Genomic DNA, 27,624 nt, shown 5'->3' on the forward strand with positions numbered 1-27,624 from the left:
GACCCGCTCAAAGGTCTTGCTGTCCTATTTCCCTAGTTTCCAGCACTCCATGCATGCACTGTATCTGCACTCTGGTACGGATGGCTAGGGCTGGGTGTTTAGCAGTCCTGGGCTCCCTCTCCCTCCCCACTCTGACTCCTCTCCTCCCGCCAGGGGCTGGGGTGAGGGGCGCTCGGGTCCCGCCGGGCCGGGGCTTGTATCTTACCCTTTTCACCAGGCGCTGGGTTCTTGCAGATGTGGATGTAGTCTGGCTGTTGTCCTTTGTCTTCTGGTCTCTCTTTTCGGATTAGTTGTATTTGTTGAATTTTCAAAAATATATGTTTTTAGGAGGAGATTCCCACTGTCCTACTCACGCCGCCATCTTGGCTCCGCCACTAGTCCCACTAATTTTCTTGAAGACATTTCCTTGAGCAGGTTTTACTTGGTGACTCTGGTAAAATTTTTAGGTAAAAGACCTCACATCGCCTCAGCAGACATTTTTCCCTTCCCACACCTAACCTGAAGTCAGTGAAGGAAGTCATGTAACAAGACCAGTTTCGTTCTAGGTTCCAGAAAAGCTCAAGTTTCTCAATAGCTCAGATCAAAAAGGAGACCTCAGATGTAGGCAGAACTAATCTAAATGACAGAATCAGTTCCAGAAGCATCTCAGGTTTTATTAGGGTCAGTAAACCTTTTTTAGGTTAGGCAGGCTCCTATAGGCCTCAGTATAGGGCATATGGCACTTGGTCAGTCTTGTATTTGCATAAGTAAAATGTTTTCTTCCCCTTTCCTAACTCTTACATGATTATTCGTGTATAAATTCCTAAAATAGGACCCAGGAACAAACTACCATAGCAAGGGTTTCTAAAGTTGGCTCCATCCCAGTCCCACTGAATTCAAGTCTCTGGGGATAGATGGTCCTGGAAGCCTTTTTAAAAATGCTTTTGTGAGTTCCTCTGCATGATGACGTACAAGAACTTCTGCAGTAGAACAACTATATGAGTGCATAAAAGGGAAAGAGAAAGAAATTTCAGCAAGCAGAGGCAAGCAAGATTGGAATTTGAGGATTTAATACTAATGGGTGAATAAGATTTTTTTTTAAACAGGTCACCGGGGAGGGATCATGAACACCTTTGCTTCAGTAACTCCATCTTCAGCTAGGCTGGCTGCATCAGTGTGCTGATACTTTCTTCTATCTCTGAGAGCTTCTTCAGAACTTGGTTAACCTTGACTTCATCAAATTCCAAACACAGAAATTCAGATTCCTGGAAAACATAAATGGATGTTTTAGAAGAGCCCCTCAAGGTAGCCAAGGCTGTGGATCTGGCATGAATCAACTCTAGAGGCTCAAGGCCACTACCCAGGCAAGCCTTACTTAAGCCTCAACACCTAATAATATTTTACCTAGCAAAGCAAATCCACACAATGCCCAAAATGAACATATTTCTATGAGGTGTTTCATAAATGGTAAAGGAGTATACAAATGTCAGTTATTTTCATAAAGAAACATGGAAGAAGTTCAAATCAAGAACATTTGATCGCATGATAATTTTTAAGGTAAGTACTTAAGTATTGCTGTTTTATAGATGATGACCCTTGGGTATAAAGAGATTAACCTGTAACACAAAATGAGAAAAAGGCAGAGTGAGATTGTAAATGCCCAGCTCTAGCTGACTCCAAAGTCCATGCTGTCTCCAAAGCACCCTGTAGAACAATGATGGAAGGAGGGTTTGCACTGGCCTCCATGTTAGCCTGGGAACTGGGCTTCTGTGGATTTAAGAGTTAATTAGAAATTGTGACAAGTTGTGACCAAGTTGCTTGGGAAACATCAGATAATTGAAACAGCCTTCTTGTGCCTTCTGCTTGCTGCAAGCCCAATCTCCCAAGATTTCTCTCAGACACACTCCCTTCAATCACTGTTATGGTCAGTAGGATCAGTCAATCAACCCTAGATTAAGTAGATATCAAAGAAAAAGGCTTCTGAAGTGTGGTGATAGAAATTTCACATACATCAGACAATGCTTAGGTCCACATTTTTCTCAAAAGACAGGGAAAATTTTATGTATTAAGAGTGACTATATTCAAGACCCTTAAGGACAATAATCATGTAATTTTAGAGCCCTATGAATTGTTTTTTTTTGTTATGTTTTATTTTTATTTACCTATGGTATCATTAATACACTTACATGAACAACATTGTGGTTACCAGATTCCCCCCACTATCAAGTCCCCACCACATACCACATTACAGTCACTGTCCATCAGCATAGTAAGATGCTATAGAATCACTACTTGTGTTCTCTGTGTTACACTGCCTTCCCCGTGCCCCCCCACATTATGTGTGCTAATCGTAATACCCCCTTTTCCCCCTTATCCCTCCCTTCCCAACCATCCTCCCCAATACCTTTCCCTTTGGCAACTGTTAGTCCATTCTTGGGTTCTGTGAGTCTGCTGCTGTTTTGTTTCTTCAGTTTTTTTCTTTGTTAGTACACTCCATATATGAGTGAAATCATTCGATACTTGTCTTTCACTGCCTGGCTTATTTCACTGAGCATAATACCCTCTAGCTCCATCCATGTTGTTGCAAATGGTAGGATTTGTTTTCTTCTTATGGCTGAATAATATTCCATTGTGTATGTGCACCACATCTTCTTTAGTCATCGACTGATGGACACTTAGGTTGCTTCCATTTCCTGGCTATTATAAATAGTCCTGCGATAAACATAGGGGTGCATCTGTCTTTTTCAAACTGGGTTCCTACATTCTTAGGGTAAATTCCTAAGAGTGGAATTCCTGGGTCAAATGGTATTTCTACTTTGAGTTTTTTGAGGAACCTCCATACTGCTTTCCATAATGGTTGAATTAATTTACATTCCCACAAGAAGTGTAGGAGGGTTCCCCTTTCTCCACATCCTCGCCAACATTTGTTGTTTGTCTTTTGGATGGTGGCCATCCTAACTGGTGTGAGGTGATATCTTGTTGTCATTTTAATTTGCATTTCTCTGATGACAAGCGATGTGGAACATCTTTTCATGTGCCTGTTGGCCATCTGAATTTCTTCTTTGGAGAAGTGTCTGTTCAGATCCTCTGCCCATTTTTTAATTCATTCATTTGCTTTCTGTTTGTTGAGGTGTGTGAGTTCTTTATATATTTTGGATGTCAACCCCTTGTCAGATATGTCATTTATGAATATATTCTCCCATACTGTAGGATGCCTTTTTGTTCTATTGATGGTGTTCTTTGGTATACAGAAGCTTTTCAGTTTGACATAGTCCCACTTGTTCATTTTTGCTTTTGTTTCCCTTGCCCATGGAGGTATGTTCATGAAGAAGTTGCTCATATTTATATTCAAGAGAATTTTGCCTATATTTTCTTCTAAAAGTTTTATGGTTTCATGACTCACATTCACGTCTTGGATCCATTTCGAGTTTACTTTTGTGTATGGAGTTAGACAGTAATTCAGTTTCATTCTCTTACATGTAGCTGTCCAGTTTTGCCACCACCAGCTGTTGAAGAAACTGTCATTTCCCCATTGTATATCCATGGCTCCTTTATCGTATATTAATTGACCACATATGGTTGGGTTAATATCTGGACTCTCTATTCTGCTCCACTGGTCTGTGGCTCTGTTCTTGTGCCAGTACCAAATTGTCTTGATTACTGTGGCTTTGTAGTAGAGCTTGAAGTTGGGAAGAAAGATCCCTCCTACTTTATTCTTCCTTCTGAGGATTGCTTTGGTTATTCAGGGTCTTTGGTGGTTCCATATTAATTTTTAAACTATTTGTTCTAGTTCGTTGAAGAATGCTGTTGGTATTTTGATAGGGATTGCATTGAATCTGTAGATTGCTTTAGGCAGGATGGCCATTTTGACAATATTAATTCTTCCTAGCCAAAAGCATGGGATGAATTTCCACTTATTAGTATCCTCTTTAATTTCTCTTAGGAGTGCCTTGTAGTTTTCAGGGCATAGGTTTTTCACTTCCTTGGTTAGGTTTATTCCTAGGTATTTTATTCTTTTTGATGCAATTGTGAATGGAATTGTTCTCCTGATTTCTCTTTCTGTTGTTAGTGTCTAGGAATGCAACAGATTTCTCTGTATTAATTTTGTACCCTGCAACTTTGCTGAATTCAGATATTAGATCTAGTACTTTTGGAGTGGATTCTTTAGGGTTTTTTATGTACAATATCATGCCATCTGCAAACAGTGACAGTTTGACTTCTTCCTTACCAATCTGGATGCCTTTTTTTTCTTTGTGTTAGATTGCCGTGGCTAGGACCTCCAGTACTATGTTGAATAAAAGCAGGGAGAGTGGCTATCCTTATCTTGCTCCCAATCTTTGGGGAAAAGCTTTCAGCTTCTCACTGTTCAGTATGAATTTGGCTGTGGGTCCGTCATATATGGCCTTTATTATGTTGAGGTACTTGCCCTCTATACCCATTTTGTTGAGAGTTTTTATCATGAATGGATGTTGAATTTTGTTGAATGTTTTTTCAGCATCTATGGAGATGATCATGTGGTTTTTGTCTTTCTTTTTGTTGATGTGATGGATGATGTTGATGGATTTTCAAATGTTGTACCATCCTTGCATCCCTGGGATGAATCCCACTTGGTCATGGTGTATGATCCTTTTGATGTATTTTTGATTTTGGTTTGCTGTTTTGTTGAGTATTTCTGCATCTACATTGATCAGAGATATTGGTCTGTAATTTTTTTTTTTTTTTGGTGGGGTCTTTGCCTGGTTTTGGTATTAGGGTGATATTGGCTTCATAGAATGAGTTTGGGAGTATTCCCTTCTCTTCTATTTTTTGGAAAACTTTAAGGAGAATGGGTATTATGTTTTCTCTGTATGTCTGATAAAATTCTGAGGTAAATCCATCTAGCCTGGGGGTTTTGTTCTTGGATAGTTTTTTGATTACCGCTTCTATTTCTTTGCTCGTAATTGGTCTGTTTAAATTTTCTGTTTCTTCCTTGGTCAGTCTTAGAAGGTTGTATTTTTCTAGGAAGTTGTCCATTCCTTCTAGGTTTTCAAGCTTTTTAGCATATAGGTTTTCATAGTATTCTCTAATAATTCTTTGTATTTCTGTTGGGTCCGTCGTGATTTTTCCTTTCTCGTTTCTGATTCTCTTGATGTATGTTGATTCTCTTTTTCTCCTAATAAGTCTGGCTAGGGGTTTGTCTATTTTGTTTATTTTCTCAAAGAACCAGCTCTTGGTTTCATTAATTTTTTCTATTGTTTTATTCTTCTCAATTTTATTTATTTATTCTCTGATTTCTATTATGTTCCTCCTTCCCTGACTTTGGGCTTCATTTGTTCTTCTTTTCCCAGTTTCAATAATTGTGAATTTAGACTATTCATTTGGGATTGTTCTTCCTTCTTTAAATATGCCTGGATTGCTGTATACTTCCCCCTTAGAACTGCCTTCACTGCATCCCACTGAAGTTGAGGTGTTGACTATGAATTCTTAAAGATCATATAAACCAACTGGCTTGTTTTTTAGATAATGAAATTGAGGCCCCAGAGCATGTTAAATGACATGCCTATTGTCCAGCTATTGATGCAGAGCCACCAGATCAATGCTCTTTTCTCTAAATTTTCCTCTCTAAATACATGGCATTTTCCACCTTCATTCCCAAAGTGGCAGATACAAAGGACAACCAATAAGCTTCTTCAGAGGGAGGGAATAACTCTGTCATCAACTAGAACCCTTGGGAGTTGATTTTGGAAAAGTAAGTTTGCTGTTGCTAAGCTGCTTTGCTGAGTCTATACTGATGCCACTAAACATTCCCCAGGAGAAACAAGTGCAGAGGGAAAGAAGGGACCTCTCGGATGAAAGTCTTCTAAAGAAAGGAAAGGCAGCATTCCCCTCAAACATGTATTTAGATAGGAGAGCGGTATCATCTTTTGTGAGCTCAGAAACTGCCAGGTTACATTTAGTCAAAATTAAAAAGCAATTAAAAAAAAAAGATGCTCCCTTTCTTGAGCTGCAGGAAGGATTATATCCTTTTGGAAAGAAGAGCATATTTATGGCAAATTAGGCAGTTCGCGTGGCTAGATTAAGAACAGATCTTAGATCTGAAAGCATCTTATTCATTTTTTAGGCATTTTATTTTGGAATTTTATTTATATAAAATATTATATTGTTAGGGTCCAGGACTCTGGGGTTTCCCAGTGAACAAGACACATGGACATGGAGATGAAAATCCAAGCAAAGTCTTTATTCAGCCAGCAAGCTGGGGTCGACAGCACCTCCCCTGACACACAGGCCGAGTCCGAGCTGCCGACCCCCAAGCAACTTTAGGTATGGTTTGTATGGGATTTCTACAGTCATTGCACCAGAGCCTGCACATTACCCCAACCAATGAATTTGAAACACATTCTATACTTTGGCAAATAAAATTGGAACAGGGATACACCAGGTGCCTGACCTTTGCACAAGCATTCCTATGTGACTTACCATGAGTTTCGACCCCAGGGGGGTCGTTTACTTCTAGTCTTCTAGTTATCTAACTTAGGGTAGGGTCCAGGGACCACCAACCCGGACTTTCTCACTCGGGGTCACTAACCCGAGAATACTGGTTTCAGATGTAATCACCCAGTTTTACTGAGACCTTAAGCCTGTCTAAAACATTTCTTAATATCCGGCCTCTGAAACAATGGTCTAGAAATTAACAATTACCAGAGTTTAACATATATATTCAGGAATTGACAGATAAGAGGATATAATCCATGTTTCACCTCAGTGAAAGAAAGTCAGTTACTTTAATAAACTACTTAGTTTTATATTTATATAAGAAGAGATTATCAAGAATAATGTTCATAGAGACTGGAATACCTGGCTAAGAAAGAGCTAGGATCTTTTCTGACTGGGGTCATTAATTTGTTGTAGGTTTCAGTACTCAATTATCTTTGATTGAACCTTTAAGTATCAATGAAACTCAGTTTATTCCTAAGGAAAATCAAATACTACAGAGAAATAGTAGGCTAAATAAAGAGTCTAAAGTTAAACACTTCCATCCACTCCCAACATTTACCTCTCTGCCCTTGAAATAATGCACACTAATGGTCTTAGAAAGACATGTCCATACATGACTCTTTAAGAAACATTTACCTGAAACTCTATTATCAAGACCTAGCTTCACCTACTTATGCTATCAAGGTATTTTATGAGGAATTCAAAAGGTTTTACACTTCAGCTTAACACACTTAAAAGAATTGTTCAAATTTCACATTTGGCTGGAGTACCCTACCGAAAGTATATTTAACTCACTTGAAAATATCTTTAGAAATGCAGGTGATGCTTATCCAACCAGAGGTAGAAAGCACAAAAGCAATCTGAAATACTTCACTTTTTTTTCAAAGTCATCCATCCTAACATAGGCCTAAATGGTCATAATAATAAGGGATGACAAGACTAAATTCCTGTATATAAGTATCTGAGTCAAGAATTCTTTTAGTAGAGTGTAGATACAGAATGTGGTGAAGTCCAAAAGTGCTTAGCAGATGTATAAGCAAGCACATCATTAATAAGAATATGAATTTTGTGATCATTGGGAGTAAGTACATCAGTGTGTTAATAAACTGAAGAGTTTAAATAACTATTCCAAATTAGGAAAGGCAAAAATTCAAATACTCTCTTCAAGTGCAAAAGCTGAAGTCGTAAAATCCCAAAAAGTATTTGAGAGGCCATCCTCTTCAAACCAATCAACTACCACCACCAAACAAACAAACAAACAAACAAGCCAGCTCTAATAACTATGACAGGACATCTCACAGGCTGGAATAGGAATTCCTCTCCCGGGTTATAACCACTCTAACATTCTTCGGGAAAACTCTTACTTGTAAAGCCTAAATCTTTGTTGCTTTAGCTTAAATTCATTTCCTACCAGGGTCAGAGGGTATAAATGATTATTAGTTTATATAATAATTGAAGGCTGTTATTAAACAAATGTTTGGTTTTCTCCATATACACATTAAATAACCTATTTGTATATAATGTCTGTTTAAATGACTTCCTTATCTAGGCCCATAAACACACCCTGAGCAATTCTTTGGCAAAACAATACTACAGAGACAAAATGCTAAAAAGAGAAAACAAAAGGACTGTAATTTATTAAATACCGGAGTGGAACCATTTAGAATAAATTCAACAGGAAACAAAATAGAAATCCTATAGCCTATTTTCTGTATTATTATATATTTTACTTTATCTATCTATATTATTTTTACATATTTCCAATGAAAAATTCCACAAAGCTTTAAACCAAATTTATTGGGTTATATTTAGCATTATAACACAACTTTGGCAAGCCCTAACACATTGTAGTTTCTTCAAAAAATCCTAAAGTTTGGAGTTGAAGGGTGAGAATGGGAAAGGGTGCCTTTGGATACTGCTAACCAAAGCTGTCCAGAAGGCCACATAAACCTGGCCAGATTTCAAAAGGTTTATTATTCCCCCAATTTTTCTTTTGGTTTCATTTACTGACACAATGGGACTGTGGGCTGGGAAAAAACTTTCATAAAGCCTATCCCTTTGTTGGGGCTGTCCTTTCATAAACTTTAATTAACCCTCTGACCTGCAGCTCTGCCACTCTGTCTTCCGTGTTTAACAACTGGAGAGCAAAAGAGAACATGCACCAAAGGTCCTAATTGGCAATGGCTTCTTGAAGAGTAATTATATAATAAATAAGATACCCAGTAACTTTAACACTGCCCTCCAGAGAAGTTCAAAACATCTTCATAAGCAAATCTGTGTTCACCACTCATTCCTATACTTCCTGCAGCTTTCTCAGAATTATATTGATACTGCTCCCAAATTACTTCAGTAGACCTTGATATAGCTTCTCTATAGCAAAGGCTTGTCCAAGTTCCTTCCCAAGGAATCATTTATCTAAAATTAAAATTTTATAGTCCCCTGAAAACTGTGCTGATTATTCTCCATGTGCTTTTTTATATCCATTCTCCACCAAATACAGACTCCAAAGATTCAGAGCAAGGATTTTCATCATACATAAACTGGTAGGAAGGCTGCCCTCCATATGATAAATAATAGGATGAACCAGAACCAGTATCTGATTTTTTTCTATTTATATAAGTCTTGTATAGTAGCACTTTGATATTAAAGAGGAACAGTAGCAACAACAATTGTAGATGCGATTTCATTAAGAATTTGCATCAAGGTTCTTGATGGAGAAACATGGCTAAAGCAATGGATAGCTTATGTGTAGCTTAAAACAATACTTCAAAAAAAGAAAACATGTGATTTATATTTTTAAAAATTTTCAGCAAAAAATTTTAGCAATACATATTATAACCAATCGTCCCTTACTCAAGCCATTTTTATCCTGAGGAAATCCTCATTTCAAATATAATAGCCAAAAAGGCCTTTATCTACTGTCTAAAGAGCATGCTAACCCAATTTTTCAAAAGGGAAAAAAAAATTTTATTGTATATAACAAAGCAAGTCACCCTGAGAATGAAAAAAGACTAAAATCAGACTCTCTGGAGCCTAAGACTGCTACTTAATGACCAAGCAACTAAAACTCAATAGGTGTCTATAATAATGTGCTAAGAGCTAATGTGGGACTAAGACAGGGTCTTCAAGAACTAAAAAAATTCACTCTAATAAACAAATACAGCAGTGCTCAGCATATACCAAGTGCTTTCAGGGCCAGAGAGCTTCTAAAGGAGGTGTTTATCCATATTCTCACAATCTCCTAGAAGAGGACAGAGTATTACCAGTGTAGTATAAAAGCATTAAGCATTGCTGGAAAACAATTAACTAAATTCTCTAGAGTTGTCAGTCAGGCACTTCAAAGCACTTTGGTGAGGACAACTTGACAAGGGGAGTTTACAGTGCTTTAAAAAAATTAAAAAGTCACCACTCCCACAAATTCTTATTATATTAAGAAATAAACCTTAACGGAAAACATGAACTTTTAGTAAGTTAGCTGGAAATTCAAGGGAGAAAAGAGACAATGGGAATTTAAGGAGTTTCAGGTATACTACTGATGTAAATCAATTACTGCTAAACAAACCTAAGGTTACCTATCTTCAACTTTCCAAGTGGTACACCACAGGTTTTACGTAAAGCATCAAAATTTTAAAATAAAATAACATCATATCTTGAGAACTATTATCTGGGTCTCTGCTCTTTCATTTCCTCCTCCTTTTTTGGTCTACCTTTTAAATATTTCCACAAGATGGAAAATGGAAGTGAATTTAAACTGGTTAATCTGAATAAATCACAGTAGCTCGGCAAAAAGTTTTTATAGAAAAGGAGATTAGCACTATTGGGAGAAACTTTATGACTTCATTGCTTTTGAAAATCATATCCATATGGTGCATTTTAAGCCAGAAGGTCTTCTAATCCCAAATATTTCCCTTCCTTTAGTTAACAGGACTATTCTAGTCTAGATAATACCTTTAAAATATAAATACTCCCACAGAAGAAATAATACAAAAAAAATCATTAACACCTTCCTCTTACTTAAATCAGGAGATTCATTTTCTTTCAGGAAGAATAAATCTTAATATTCTGCCTTAAAACCCAGCATTCAGAGGGACTGGAGGGAAGCGGGTTCCATGGGTGAAGCACCTTAAGCTCCTCAGATCCCTGATCCAAACTCTCCATGCCTTTCCATGCACCTAATCACCAAGGTTGCTAGGCACCAGGAAAACCTTACAAAAGGGGCATTAGTAAGATAATCTAAATGAAAACCAAAGGTTGAATTTACACACACAACCTGCTGCTGCTGTGCATTTTTATCTACATGGGCTTAAGGCCTGTGAGCCAAAAAGGCAATGAGAGTCCAAGAACTCTGTCCTCTGAGTTGACTGAATTTCTAAGAAAGAAAGTACAAGTGTGCCGAGAAGAGGACCCTGAGGTTCTTTTGGTTTAAGATTTTTAAGCTAGAAAAATTTCAAAGCCGTGATGTAGAAGAAAACTAGACATTCCTGGTCCACCAATGTGTGGTCAAAAGCAACATGTATTTTGCCCAGGCACCTCCGACTTGTTTCTGAAAGAGAAAATAGTTTTGACTTCACAAGAAGGAGCACTTTTTTTATTGGCTGAATTATGTACTGCTAAACCAAGACTATCACTATTCTTTTTCTCCCAGAGATTTCAAAGAATCCTGACATATATCCTGCTCCCTGTTACAAGTCAGTGGATAGTGAAAGGTAGAGGTACCATCAAGTTTCATTTTATGACTAAAAAAAAAAAAAAAGAAACCCAGCAACAAGCCCATTATGTGAAGCACAGGGTTCCCAGTTCTTTGATTCAACCCAAAGACCTGCTAACAGCCACATCTGACTCTGAATTTTGGATACTTTCAAACCCAACTAGCATACATTCAACAGAGCAGAATGGGAACTAATTTAGGAACACCTGATTCTGTGCTGATTTACGTAAGTACCAGCACTCTTAAGCATTTACAAAAACTATTTAAAACACCCAACAAAAGAAAATAAAACAGAACCAAGTTATATAACATTCAAGGCTCAATACAATTAGATTGTTGGCTGATTTCTATGTTTTTCTAAATATTTTGCTCCAGTTCACTTTACTACTTTTCATCTTTGACTGGATTTAATGTTTAACTGTTAAGATTTTCTGTATTTTGAAAACCACTGGCTGAAAAATATCTGGGTACAAAACTATTTTTAGGTGTTCTGGTTTGATATGCAGGAAATCATATTAGCATTTGGCTAAACAGAACTAGTTCCCATGGAACAATGGACAAAGAACAACCGCTAAACAGATGAAAAGGCAAATCATACTGAGGAGGGAGGAACTTCACTTAAATCCTAGAGAAACCAAATGACAAATCTCTTCTGCACATGAGAAAAAGAGCATTGCTAATATTAGCCTGAAGTTCAAACTGGGGCCCCTCATCATTCCTGATGAGGTACATTCCAGAGCAAACTCATTTGCAAACAACTCTGACAAACTAAAATATATTTACATGAAAGGAACAGAGAAAATTTAACAAAACTCATCCAGAGTTGCTCATTTAGGCAATAGCTTTAGGCAAGCAGGAACAAAGTATACTTTCTAAGGGGGGGTTCTTGATAATCTACAGATTAAGATGGGAGAAACATCTTAATACATCCAATAAACAGGAGTGCAGCAATGAATAACAAACACCTTGGCATGAGAGGAAGACAAAAGCTGTACTCATCAAATCAACTCCGGGATCAGATTTTCTCCAACTAGTGGGATCACCAACTTGCTCTGCCAATAGCACCACTAGCTATTCCCAGCTTTCTCAGTGTGGGTTCTTGTAAGTCAATCATGACAGCACAATTAAGCAGAAACAGGCACAGTTAGATAACAGCATTTCCCTCCACCCTTCTCTATCAAGGAAGCAAATAAGGAGTAAGGAGGGCAAAGATTGGATAGAATGGCTTTGAAATTCAGAAAATGCTGACTTGGAGAGAAAAGGTTTTGAATTAATTTTTTTTTTTGCCAAGGTTGTGGAAAAGGGGACTAATTTTGTTAGGTTTCCAAAAAAACTCCAAATACAGTTACATTCTGAGGCACTGAGGGTTGGGACTTTAACATATGAAATCGTGGGGGAACACTATTTAGTCCCTCACAACCTCAATGCTTCGAGGGTCCTGGGTTTATCAAGCATCTTGTAAGCATCTCCAGCAGATGATTCTACATTTGCTGTTCATACTGTACAGAAAAGAATCTCTAATAGTTCAGAACAAAAACACACATACACAAAAGCTGCCTGCTGATTGCTCTGACCTCATCCTCACTGAACTTGATTTTGAAATGCCAATTAATCTATGGAGGCTGCCAGGATAAAAACTTCGAGGATGGGAACTGGAAAATGGCACAAAAGAAATCTTTCCTAATCCTCACTTTCTGATGCTATTAAGCACCTGCTTGTTATGCTGTGTCCCAAAGTCCAGCCTTGAAGGCTGATTCAGAATCTGGCACATTATTCTGTGGGAGAATATCGGAATGAGGGAAGAAGAGAGGATTTACAGACACTGCATGAAGTTAGTCACCAGCTTCTGAAGTTCAAATAGTTTACTGAAAACTTCTGGAGGTGGAAGGAAGAGAGGAAATCACATCATTATGATCTAGGGTTGAATTCTGACATCACTTAGGTTGCTGGAGCCTTTGCTCAAATGCAATAGTCAATTTAGGTCTGTCTGGCTTCAGAGTCTGCCTACTTAACCATTTCATAACCCTGACTCATATTCATACGTAACATAAAATAAACATAACTATTAGTCACTAACTATGCACATGTGAAAATTATTCTGACTCAAGTAACTTTAGCAAAGACTCAAAAGAAAGCTGAGTTTTGATAGTATAATAACCCAAAGTCAATCTAAAGTGGCCTATAAAACACCTGGATAGGCAATAAAGCATATCCTGGCTACATATGAAGATTTCTAGCATTATTTTAAGTGTAATGATGCAATAGCATAAGCTGAATTAATATGTGCATGAGATCCAGGCAGAGAAGCATATTAAGAGACTAAGTTCTTACTCTGAGGCAAGATGCCCTTTAATTCCCTTTCTCTTTCTGTGTGTGTGTGTTGGGGTGAGGGATGGGGAAGACCAAAGTGTGGGGAGAGTTCAGTTTTATATATATGTATATATAGCTAACTTGACCCTATCAGCAGAAGAGCTGTTTACCTTTGTTGTTCTATTGACTAATATGCAGAGCATCTTGATTGAGACTCCTTCTCCCAAAGTACAGTCAGGAGAACCAAAATGCCTGTTTAAACCCAGGGTTCTTTCCATCCATAATCATAAGTAATCCCCAATTCTGCCTTGTTGTCTAACCCAAGAACATCAAATTATTCATCTGGAAAAAGATCTCATTAACATTTATAAGCACTTTTGGAATGCAAAAAGATAAATATGATCATTTTGCAATACATACAAATATCAAATCATTATTGTATAGCAGAAACTAATATAATGTTACATGTCAATTATATCTCAATTGAAAAAAAGGAAAGATTGGATAAATACTGAAAAATGTATTAAATTATGAGTTTAAACTTTAACATTCTTTATATTTGGACAATATCTATTCTCTGGCTAAGCCAAGGGTAAACAGGACTGGGTGGAGTGAAGGGGAAGAAAGTCCTTGATAACGACCTAAACAGCGTTGTTCATACAAACACAATCAAACTTAACCAACAATCACCTAAAACAGGATGAAAATAAAGTCAGCATATACACTGTTAGAAATAAAAACAAAACAAACATAAATAATAAGTAAAAATAATGTTTACTCTACTTTGTAGTCTATCCTTTGGTTAGAAAGGACACATTTACCACTCTCCAAGATTATGTCAATAAACCAGAAATATAAACTATGTAAGAGAGGTCAAAAGATATAGGACAAAAATATTAGCGAAAGCAACTATTTTGAAGAAAAATGAGGAATATCCCCAATTGGAGGTATAAGAAAAACACCTTGACAGTATGACTTATATACATTTCCTCTGTGTTTGTCTCCTCAACTTGACTTAGCAAGTTCTTTGCCAATGGAGCTGGCATGAGTAGAATGTGATCCTAACTCCTGGCCAAGATGCCTCAACTTGGGTTTTGCTGGTTTCTGAAGAATTTTAGCCACATTTGTAGATAATAAAGCAGTGTAAATATTTCATTCCATCACTTCAAGTATACCAAAAATATGACTCTCCCATACTTGTTCCCCTAATTCACCATTTGTTCAACTGTTTAAAAATTTGGCCACATTTGCTTGTTCATTCTTTTTCTATTTTTCATAACCACTTGAGAGTAAGCAGGGGAAGTCATGCCCTTTGATTCCCTAAAAACTTCAGTGTATATTTCCTAAGGACAAGGTCATCCTCTAATATAGTCTAATATAGTTATATAATAACAATGAACAGTACTATCTAATCTGGTCTATATTCAAATTTCATCAAATGCCCCAATAGCATTCCTTTCCCTACTCCCAAATCAAATTCCACAATCACACATTGTTTGCATTCAGAGGTCATGCATCAAGAGTCTCCTTTAATGTAGAATAAAGTTTCTCAGTCAGCCTTTCTTGTGTTTTTTGATCTTGACATTTTTGACAAATACAAGCTAGTTTTTTTATACAATGTTGACTTGGGTTTGTCTGATGTTTCCTCATAATGAAATTGTGTATGTGTGCAAATGTCTATCTACTAGTTCCTATCCCCAATGATTAGTGAACATGGGTTTTGAAGCCATACAAACCTAAAATCAAATCTAAATCAAAACTCTATTACTTTCTAGCTGTACGGCTGGCTAGTTTAAATTTCCCTATCTGTAAAACAGTGACTTTAACAGACTTAACTGGTAAGGCTGTGGCTAAGATTTAAGAGATGATGCATCTAAAGCAACTTAACACAGTTTTTTTCTTGGCGGGGGGCGGAAGGGGGTACTGTATCTTACACCTCTCTGGTTTTACCACAGTATCTCATACCCAGCAACATTAAAAGAGTATTGGCTGATTAAGCAACATCTCTACTTTCCCAAAGGGAACAGGAAGTACTTCACTCTGTCATAACATGTTGACTGACTCTAGCAATCTAGTCTGGCCAAGGTACTTCATTGCCAGCCTGTGCTCAGCAGCAGCACCTCGTTTCCTGCATGCTCCCAACAGCTGCCTCCAGATATCCTGCTGCTTGCCTGTACCAGCCCAAGAAGTGCACAGCATTGGCTAGTGGGAGAACACCATAAGTGCTACAGACAGCGTGTTCCTTCCTGCTGGGCCCCTGCCTGGGGACTGTCCAGTGGACAGAAGTGGAAGAGTTATGAGAAAGGCACCAAACCAAAGAAGACTCCAGGCTAGAACTGCTAAGAACATGAGCTTGTGTAGGGGACTGCTAATGAGTGCTCTGACAACAAGCATGGTCAGGAGCTCAGGTGCAAAAACTGTCCTTCCTGTCAAACTGTCACTGTCAATCCTAAGAAAGAATACCCAAATTAAAGAATTTTCTTATAGTCAAATTGACAGATAATTTTAATATTCAACAATAACATTGCAAAATCAGGAAGTCCACAGTTAAGATGGCATTCTTACTTCATTTCCATAATTACCTCTCCAATAGCAAGGGCAAGGGAGCTGGTATGCAGAGCATTTCCAGTCTACTGTTTTCATATGAAAATTTCATCCTCCCCACCTTTTCTCAGAAAACATCAATACAATTATTCTATTTATGTTAAATTATTCTTCTACACCAGAGATTAAAAGAAATGGATTACAGCAGCTACAGTAATTCTTCAAGGCATAAAAGTACAAACCCACTTTTTAAATTAATTTATCATTGATATACAACCGTATGAAGGTTACTTCACAGGAGCAACATTGGGGTTACTACATTCACCCATATTACCAAGTCCCCCCCACATACCCCATTGTAGTCACTGTCCATCAGTGTAGTAAGATGCTATAGAGTCATTACTTGTCTTCTCAGTACAAACCCACTTTTGAGATTTGGAATAGAATTTCATTTGGGTTTTTCTATGTTATTAACTCAAGTATTTCATCATTTTTCTGGCTTTCTCCCTCTGTCAATTAAAACTGCAAATGAATCAAAGGATCCCTAAAGGAAAAAAGTAAATAAAATGAAACAAGAAAATTACTGCGTCCAACATTTCAAACTCTTTGAGGAGGGGCCTCTAGCAAAGCAAATGGAAGTTTATAACTGTAGTCTGAAAAAAGAAAGAAAATTCTAATGCAAAGCCTTTACCTTCATCAATGAAGAGTAGAAATATTGCATTGTGAACATTAAGCTAGAACTTCTAATAATTCTGTCAATAGTTCAGAGGCCTTAAGTCTGAGTCTGCTGTCAAGGAATACTTAGTTAGAATCAACTGCTTTAGAAATGGAATTCTCACCTGGGGGTTAAATCTAAACATAGGACAATGAGAATACTATACTCTGAAGGTTACTATTAGCCTCCGTTCCTTAGGACATAATGACTCTTAGAAATTTCAAAAGTCATATGTAGTTCTGCAAACATCTTTACTTTGGCGAGAAAAACACTTCTGAGTTCACTGTACTACATCACTCATGGAATCTCAGTATTATGTCTAAAAGTTCAATATATTTAAAATGTTTTGAAGATTAGGGTTAGAAAGGAGTACATCAATGCATGTTAATTCTTCCACTTAATGCTCATTTTCCTTTTCCCCCTACAGAAAGATCAGTAAGTGAGCCGTTGCTATCATTACCCATTGAACCCAAAACAGTTATTGGGGGGAGGGTGGGAATCTTTGGTTTGAAAGTTAGACAATTTGGATTTAGATATGGCTCCATTATTTTTAGCAGTGTGAACTTGGAAAAGATATTTAAGTTTCTTGAGTCTTGGTTTCCAAATCTAGAAAGTGGAAAAATACCTATATTCTAGGAATATAATGAAGACTAAATAAGACAGCATATGTGCAAACACCTATCACTGGATCTTGTGTGAAACAGTCACCATAAACGTTAGTCTCTCCTTCTACTGTGTTACACACATCCTGTCCCCTGGCACTTCCTAAGGAGTTCTACTGAACACTTTTAACTACCAGCTCTGTTTTCTTCAAAACAGGGACTTGGCTCTTAATAGTGACAAATAGTCATGTGAAAGACTCCTGGGACCTGACATTGTCCTGGAGAAACAAAAAAAGCTCTCACACTGGGGAACAGTACCAACTGCTTCAGGCTATGACAAGCCCTAAACAGTAAATCAATTCCTACGTTTTTAGAGTGTTACTTAACATCCTGAGAGCTCTATGCTCTTTCAGCAGTCTTTTTCTCCCTGCAAGGATCAGACACACTACTTGCCCTCTTTTCCCTTCTTAATAGAGGTCTTTATTCAACAAGACCACCCAATGGATTCAAATATTAGAAATCAGAGAAGACCAGGTTCAACCATGAAAGAACTGGCAAAGTCTCAGAACTAAACAGTACATCCTTATTAACCTTGTAGAATCTGGATTTTTATGGTTTCTGTTCTTGGAAATAGAAGACTTGATGATGTACTGGATCAAACATGTCTATTTATTTACTTCATCTACATTATCACAGAACTCTTACCATGTAGAATATTTCTTACTGCAGTCCAGAATCTCAGACTGACTACAATCTAACAGAGTAATGCTTCCCAACCTCTCCTACTTCTTGATATACACAGACCTTGATATATGACAGCTCTGAACAATAGGGACCTGAAAATATTGATGGCTAGAAACAGTCAAAGTACAACCAGCACTGAGAGAAGAGGTATACCAACATTAAAGCTATTTGCCACCTGACTTTTACCACACAGACATAATTGTTTCAACTCCAAGCAGATCTAGGTCAATATCCACACTCCTCAGGGCTGACCATTCCTGTCAGACCTAAAGGAGAAAAGTGTCGGTCAGAAAAGCAACCAACATTTGATTTGGGGCAACAGGTGCTCAATGTAAGGATCCATACAAGGTCAACGAATTAGGCATCAAATACCTATTGTCTTACACCTGCCAGGTATAGTTGTAGACACTGAGGATTTAGCAGTAAACAAGACAGTCTCTGTTCTTGAGGAGCTCATGTTCTAATGGGGGAAAAAAGACAATAAATTAAAAAAATTTAAAAGGGAATTTCTGTGGGTCAGTATGCTATCTACAGTACATATGTAGGTTAAAACTTTTGATGTACAAGAAAACAGCTTTGAAGGGTCCCCACCAGTAAGATGGCAAACTTCCGGCTTCTCTTCGGGGTCCTCAGTTCCCGCCGGCGCCACCTGAAGCCCAATCACCTCTCGCCCCCCTCCCAATCCCAGCACCTAGCCAACAGCCAACAGCCCCGTAGAAGTGACACCTCAATCAATTCATGCCCCCTCCTATATAACCCAGCACCTTTCCCTAATAAAGCGGAACTCTCCGGTGAATTGCTGCTATGTGTCGCTCCTTTCCTTTCAAGCTTCCTCCCAGATAGTTTATTCAAGGAGGAAAAGAGGACTGAATAAATTATAAAGGTTGACCAAGTTCCAAAACTTCATTCTCACATTATTGTCTCCTTGCTATGGACTTAGTGTCATTGCCTCTGTCCTTTGGGAGTACATACAAAAGCAGGATGAGATCATTCATAGGAAGATAATGAAGACCCAGACAGTATAAGATTACAGAGCACACGACCAGAAATCCCAAGGTCTAGGATCTACTTTCAATTCTACCACTTAATATTCATATGAACTTGGGTAATTCACTTAAACTCCTAGAGCCTGACTTTCTTCATCTATTCTATCCCACTCAGTAGGGTTTTTAAGTTTAAATGAAGCAATATAATAAAAGAACCAATTATTTTTGCTTAATCAAAATGTTTATAGGAAGAGTCAGATGAGAAAAGAGACAAGGGTAACAACATTAAAAACAAAACGAATCCTCACTCCTGTATATAAGCTGTTTGGAAATCTTCCATTTCTATTCTATTGTCCCAAAGGGCTCATCCTTTGGAGAAAATGGGTCCTAAGAAGTGATGTCAGGGTTCAGAGAGTTCTTCTTAGTGACCATTCCCCACCCTGAGCCAAATTATTTCCTATCTTGGTATCCTACCCCATGATTATATAGCTTTACTTTATGAGTTACTCTCACTGATTATTATCAACTATGAGACAGGAAGTAAGTATAAACTCACTTCTTTTAGCTGTTAAGACAGACTATCAAGGACCTTGATATCTTTTTTCCTTGGAAGATAACCCTTTCATTTTCATTGGATATCTCTATAGCCACCATCTTAAATTCAACTGCCCACTGGGCAAACGGACCAAGTAGAGAGCCAGACCAGCCTGAGGGAATATGAGGACAGAATAAGGAATAGTGGGACTAAAGTGATGAATATAGGTATCATTTAAATGGATAATAATTTCTCAGCTCCACTGTTATTTGTAGCAAACTGGGCCCCATGTTGACAGTTCTGTTATTTCAAAAGACTCTAGAAACTACATTTTTGTGAGACAGCTCTGAAATTTTATTTGTAAAATGTCCAGTCACCCGGGGCTACTATAAATTCATAGTGCAGATTTCTTCTGCCAGTGAAAAGATAAGCCATTTATTTTGAAAGTATTTTTGATGATGATATATGATTTATCATTATTCTGATTTGAGGAAGTAAATATTAAGCCAGGCCTTGCAAGCTAGAGTTAGGAGAGAGAGAATTTCAAGCTAGGCAAACTACGTGCAAAGACACTGAAGTAGAAATATGCCTGGAATGTTGGGGGCAGGAAGAAAATGAATAGACTAGTTTGGCTAAAAAAAGAGAATTCCTTTAGAAAAGGAATGGGATGTGGACGGGGAAAAATTACAAAAGACACAGATTTCTAAAGTAGAGTTAAGATTTTTACAGATAACCTTTAAAAGATAAAGGCTATAGACAATGGAGAGCCATTATAAGGAGAGGGGATCATTTCATTTCCTATCTTGCCAAGAGTTATATGTTGATGTTCTTCCTACCTTTTTCAAAAATAGATGAGTCCAAATTCTGACCCATGAAATTTGGAGTTCTGAAAAATCCCCAAATGAATGCCAGTTTAATCAACTGCACTGTTAAGTCAACTCTGTTGGCACTGTGGTGGTCAAGGTTTTTAAAGCAAAAATTAAATGGTCTCTACAGGGCTATTTTTTCTGATCAATAAAAACATTTAGAATTTAAAACTCAAAGAAAAGGTCACTGGACAGTTTGGCGCACTGTCAGATTAATCACCAGACAGAGCTCTCGTCAGACTGCCAGTCAGCTTACAAGATGCTGGATGGGGGAGGCTGGCCGCCTAAAAGACTTCCACCATGAGCAGACACCCCAGAATGCATCTACATTCACCATGAAGACACATGCCTCCAGCAGCTCTGAAACATTTCTATTTTCTTATGCAACAAATGATTCTGAGTCTTCCAGTCTAGTTGATATTCTCATTGGAGACAAATGGCCAAGGGAATAGAGCTACTGACCTTCACCATGACCTGAGATACTAAAATCCAAATTAAATCAATTTTTCTCTTTTATACAAAACATTTTAGAAGGCAGAGTTGAAAAAGGCCATACACACATTGCTAAGGAACTTAATCTTTATATGAAGGTAATGCAGGAACCATTAATGATTTTTGGCCAGATAAATATTATGATCAGAGCAGATTTTAAGGAACACTATTGTGGTGGTAATACTCAGGATGGCCTGAAGTGAGGAGAAAGAGCAGAAATAGGGAGACCAACTTAAGGAAATGCAGCATTGATAATGAGCACGGTAGGTCTGTAGGATGTTAAGGAGGCCAGTCTGGGCCTCTCAGGGCCTAGGAACCCATCAACACTGTTGTTACTCCCTCTCAGACATACGTCTTTCTCTTACATACACACAAATCCTCACACAAACATGCAAGTGCACATCCCACACACAGGTGGCTGTTTCTGCTAATCAGTTCTTTTTTCTTCTCCTTCCAGAAAAACTAATACAGTATACAGATCACCAATAACTACTACTCTAAAGGAAGCTCTATGTGACCTCTCAGCTACAGTGCTCATCACTGTATGGCAGTTTCCCTAAATCAGTAAACTGAAAATCCTGAGAGGACTTTATCTCACCCCAAAACCATTGTCTCTGACTGAACAGAGCCTGCCATGCCAAACCATGTCACAAATACCTGTTTAGCTTATGGATTGGTGACCCTTGTTCAGGGTTCCCTCTGATCTATTAGACGGGGCCAGTGGGTAGGGCTGAAAAGCTGTCATGATGTACTACTCATACAGCAAGGGCTGTAGGGAAGGTAGCTTCTCTTAGGTCAATTGGCAGGGTGGAGCAGACAATAATAGACATTTTTTGCTATAGCATGTGAAGAGCAGAAAACAAGTTACCCAAGGTAGAGCACAGAGAACTTTTAAAGCCAAGTAGAGTGATGGCTGTTTAAGATTAGCAAACAGGTAAGATTAACTGATACCCAATGAAAACAAATAGTTCATTTGACTGAATACAATGTCTGTGTATGTGTATGTATATGTGTATATACTTTAATTCAAGCAAAATAACATATAAAAGGGCTTAGCTTCACACAAAAAATGACTGTTCATTTTCTAAAGTTTTTCATCTCTTTTAAATCTCCTAATGCTGAAAAATTATTAAAATTTAAAAATTTTGAAGTTCATGTGATTTTTCTAAGAAGTTACATATTATTTAGCATGAGCAGTGCATTTATTTTAAAAAACAATATTTGTTTAATAAATTCTATTTCTATTTAATATTTATATAATCTGGAACTCAAAATACAAACCCTAAACAAAATTAGCACAAGCAATGAAGGTGACAGACAAGCAAGGATTTAAACAGAAATTTAAACTTAAAGCAAGTAATTCAGTATGATTCTGACAATCATATAGAAATAGATTTTCTGTGTTTTCTTAGCATTTTGTGGAGATCTTTACCTACTACTATACTGCATATATTTGTTTTCTTTATATGACTGTTTCCTGAACCTACAACACAGCCTATGTTTACAGTTTTCTCTCTAGCACCTAGAATTGTGCCTGGGACATAGCAGACACTTCTTGTTAGGTTGGAGGAAGGAAAAACAAGGACATGCAAACAGAACAGAGAGATGCCATAGGGGGAGAACAGACCAGACCCCAAGGTCCGTGCCTTATATGGAAAGGGGACAGCTCTTCCTGAATTCCATCCTTCTGATGTGCCAACTAAGACCCAGATGTCAGCCTCCTCCCTATTGGATGGAAAAACGTTTCTAGTTGTCTATTATGTCACCTTTAGCCAATCATACCTCTCCACACCTCCTAGAATAGCTTGCCCACTCCTCCCCCTCCTAATCCCTTATAAGCCCCCACCTCCCTGACCGGGTGTGACTTCCCTAGCCTGTGTTTCAGACCATGGAACATCACCCAGGAGTGGCATTCAAATAAACTACCTGGCCCTTTGTTGCTGCTCTTTGCCTGCTTATTTCTGCTAAAATTTATCTTACACTTCTTTTTTTTCTTCTTGATGATATCCTGGGTATTTTTCATTAAAGTATAATTGATATACAGTATTATATTAGTTACAGGTATGCAACATAGTGATTGAACAGTTATATACATTACAAAATGCTCACCACAATCAGTGGTTATCAACTGTAACCATACAAATATTTTATAATATTAGAATATATTCCCTGTACTTTTCATCCCTGTGATTTATTTTATTATTGAAAGTTTGTCCCTCTTTATCTCTCTAAGTCCGGGGACAGGAAATCCTGAGGCAAAATACCTCTAAGACCAAAATCAGTCAAAGGGAGAAATAAAGTTTAAAACCTGTTTATTGCTTACAAACTGCAGTACAGGCCCTTCTCTTTTTCCTGCTCCAGCAGAAGCAAAACAGGCCCTCCCCTCACCTCTCAGGTACAGATAAGCCCTCCATTGCCCAGGTAATTACCGATTGATATGGAGATGAACTTCTCTTCATCCTTGAGGAATGATGCAAATGCACTAAAGCCATACTTCTCTCTACCCTTGAGCACCTGTTGATATGCATATGTACTAGAGCCAGGTGAGATATTCTGGAAATACTACAATTTTACCCACAATCTCCTTCACCTATTTCACACATTCTCCCCCAATCCCCTCTTCTATAGCATCCACCAGTTTCCTCTATATTTATGAGTTTCTTTCTGTTTTGTTTGTCCATTTACTTTTTAGATTTCACATATAAGGAAAATCACATGGTATTTATCTTTCTCTTATTTCACTTAGCATAATACTCCCTAGGTCCATACATGTTGTCACAAATGGCAAGATTTCATTCTTTTTTATGGCTCAGTAGTATGCCATTATATATAGGTACCTCCTGTTCTTTATCTGTTCATCTATCAATGGACAGTTAGGCTGCTTCCCTATCTTGGCTATTGTATGTAATGCTGCAGTGAACACAGGTGTGTATGTATCTTTTCAAATTAGTGACTTTGTTTTCTTTATGTAAGTTCCCAGATAATGAAATTACTAGGTCATATGGTATTTTTATTTTTAATTTTTGAAGAACATCCTACTGTTTTCCATAGTGGCTGTACCAATTTACATTCCCAAAAGTACACGAGGGTTCCCTTTTCTCCACATCCTTGTAAACACTTGTTATTTCTTTTCTTGCTTTTTTATGATATCACTTAGTGATAAGCAGAACATCTTTTCATGTGTCTCCTGGACATCTGTATATTTCCTTTGGAAAAATATCTATTCAGATCCTCTTCCCATTTTTTAATTTTTTTTGTTGGTGTTAAGTTGTGTGAGTTCTTTATATATTTTAGATATTAACCCCCTGTTGGGTATATCATTTGCAAGTATATTCTCCCATTCAGTAGGCTGCCTTTTAGTTTTGTTAATGGTTTCCTCTGCTGTGCAGAAGCTTTTTAGTTTGATGTAGTCAAACTAAAATAAACAAAAATTTTTTATGTAAAACAAAATTTTATGTAAAAATTTTTTAATTTCATGTAGTCAAACTAAAATAAAATAAACAAAATAAACTTGTTTATTTTTGCTTTTGTATCCCTAGCCTAGGGAGACATATCCAGAAAAATATTACTAATGCCTATGTTCAAGAGTTTACTGCCTATGTTTTCTCAGAGGAGTTCATTTCAGGTCTTATATTTAGGTCTTTAATTCATTTCAAATTTATTTTTGTGTATGGAATAAGACAGTGGTCCAGTTTTCCCAAAACCATAGCAGGCACTTCTAAATGATGAGTATGTGGCTGCTGAGAAGGATGTAACAATGGAACAAACCAAGGGATGCTTTCGAATTCTGTCAGTCTGTATTAATGTCCTACAACAATTTCATAGGAAATAATACAGGCAGAACACATAAAGTTCAAATTTTTAATTGTTTAGAGTGGTTTACTGTGGACAATAGAAAACTCTATTTCTAGCAACATTGCTGATTCCAGGGAACATGTACAAAAACAGCAGCTTTTCCTGAGCTTTTATCTGTTAAACAAATTATTCCTTCTAGAAAATTTTTAGAGGTAGTATGAAGATGAATCAGTTGTTGAAATTGCTCGACTGATATGCTCAATGAGTTACAGAATTGAAGAAGTTGAAAGCAAAGATTACTAAACGTAAAGTTATTAATGTTATACATTCTCCACCCACAGCAAGCTCATGGTAGTATAGAAGAGATATATCTATACAATTATAATTCAAAATAAAATGTCAAAGATGTAGTACAAAAGGCTTATTCCAGGTATTATGAATGTATGTAAGAGGGATAATAAGTCTAAATGGGGGAATGAGAAATTTATGAAGGAAATAGCATCTGTATTAGAATTTCTACAGGAAGAAATGGATAAAGGGGTATTTCAGAGTGTAGGGAACAGCAAAAAGTACAAAAACAGTGAAAACAGTGTTTGTATGAAGTTAAAAAATCTAATCTGATGGAGAGTCAGGCTGGGATACAATCAAGGTGACATTTTGTAATAAGGCATTAGGACTTCAGGAAGCCATTCAAGAGGACTTAAATGGTCATCTATATTTTAGGAAGCATGTGAAAGACTAGAGAAGCAAAAGATTGGTGACCAGGAGAAGAAGATCTGATCTAAGCCATGGCCATAGAAACGGATGGATAGATAGTTACCACAAAATACTGTAGACACGCAGGACGAGGTAACCAAATGGACTGGAGGCAAGGGAGAGGAAATAAAGCTCACTGATATTTCCAGCCTGGGTTATAAGTATGATGCCATTAATTAAAACAGGAAATGAGAGAAAGAAATGTTTGAAGCAAGAATAATAAACACTGATGTGTAGAACTGTCTCCTTTCAAAAGGTATCAGTGCTAATAATCAGCACCCAAATTGGCTTTGGATCCTAGGCATATTGTCTAGTCCTGAAGAGCATTTAAGAACAAAATGTTATTTACACTGAGGACATTTAGGTGATAAATAATAAATGATAGTGTGTCCATTGTTCTCTGTAAAGTCTTGAATATTTTTGATAAGAGGGACCATCATCATTAAATATTTATTAAGCACCCACTAGAAATGTTTGGTTGAGCATCAAATGTACTAACAACACACTGAAATTTTCATTTCATGTTTTTATCTTTTAATTAGAAAAATTTCAAACTATATTATAATAATACTTAGAGTTCTAAAAAGAGTAATTGTGAACTTAGATTGGTCTAGAAAAAGTAAGAAACAGTTTTTAAAATTCATTCCTACTTTTGCTTTTAACTCTATGTGAAGCAGCTCTCTAACCTTTTAAAGACTACAAGATACTTCTGCAAACTGGGGTAATACTTATTTGCCAGCCAACGTCAGAGAGCCATTTGAGAATTATGAGATAATGTTCTTGTAGTTCTCTGAACTATACAGATAAAAGGCCTTAATTATCAATTATCAGTGGAATTATTCTGATGTCATCTTTCCTACCTCATGTTTACCTGAAGTCTGTTTGGAAGAGGCTACAAAATAAAAATATTTTAGATATAAGTCTGGGCTTGTCTAATCTAGGTGTAGGCCAGTTATAACAATTAAAGAGCTTACATAGAGCATTTAAAAGAATACCAGTCAGACAAGACGTGTATAAAAATAATGGTTGCCATCTAAAGAACAGAAAACCATGATGGTGGCATATTTTCACCTATTTACAAAAAAGATCAAATGAACCATTTTGAACTGATCCTATAAAGAAAAACAAACAAAACCAATCCAGAAACCATTTGAAGTTTTAAAATTTGCTTTATTTAGGAGAGAATATAGAGATATTAAACACCAGAATTCCAGTAGTCAATATCAGTAGGTTGAATACTTTGAGTATAATGCAGCCTTTAATGAATGGTCAATAGAAATGCTTCACAAAAACTAAAAACCCCTTTGTTTCGGTACACAGAAATACTATTTGTCACTCCCTCTGTTTTGTCCAAACTTTTCTCAGATGCTGCATCTCTTAAGAGTTCAGGTATCATTCCTAAAGCTCTATACTCTAAAAATTGTCTCTACTTCTTCCCCTTGAACAAAACTTCCATTTAAAATTTCACCTATAAGATTGACAAAAAATGTTTAATCTGAATCAAATCAAATCTCTAGACTTAAGTGTCATTTTACAGGAAACACAAGAACAAAAAGAATATGACACATGAGGAAGTACTGGGGTATCCAGAAAGTGGGACATTGTATAATAACATTGGTGTAGACTCTTCAAAAAGAAAATAAAATGAAGAAAGGAAGAAGGGAAGGATGAGAAAAGGCAAGGTGACAGTACTGCCTAGATCAGAAACTGGCAAATTTCAGCCCATAAACCAAATATAGCTTGCCCCTGTTTTTTTCAATTTAAGTTTTATTGGAAAACAGGCTCATTAATTTTGTTGCCTGTGATTGCTTTTGCATTATAATAGCACAGTTGAGTAGTTGTGATAGAGACCATATGGCCCACAAAGCCTAAAATATTTTCTGTTCAGGTTCTTTACAGGAAAAAGTTGTCAACCCCTGCTCTAGAGTAACACAGATTTAAGGGGATACAAAACAATACAATATAAGAATATTTATTTGATCCTGGTTCAGGTAACTGCAAAATATGCATTCAGAACTGTAAAAAAGCTTTTTTCTGTTCTTCAGGATCACAGAGAAGTAAGAAATTCAGCATCACAAATCAAAAATTTATACAAACTTTTGGAATTTGATCATTTTT

The 27,624-nt window shown here is 37.1% G+C and overlaps 1 protein-coding gene across 2 annotated transcripts in view; it reads right to left on the reverse strand.

Annotated features, from left to right (window-relative positions):
• Positions 1-1,028: 1,028 nt before the first annotated feature.
• Positions 1,029-27,624, reverse strand: part of COMMD1 (copper metabolism domain containing 1) — a 189,480-nt gene continuing 162,884 nt past the window's right edge. For both annotated transcript variants that reach the window (XM_073212682.1, XM_036996645.2), the window contains one exon: positions 1,029-1,244. In XM_073212682.1, coding sequence (XP_073068783.1) covers positions 1,137-1,244 — 108 coding nt within the window. In that variant the 3' untranslated portion in view covers positions 1,029-1,136. The remainder of the gene's footprint in view (positions 1,245-27,624) is intronic.

The sequence above is a fragment of the Manis javanica genome, chromosome 1 (genome assembly GCF_040802235.1).
Source record: "Manis javanica isolate MJ-LG chromosome 1, MJ_LKY, whole genome shotgun sequence".
NCBI classification, from domain to species: domain Eukaryota; kingdom Metazoa; phylum Chordata; class Mammalia; order Pholidota; family Manidae; genus Manis; species Manis javanica.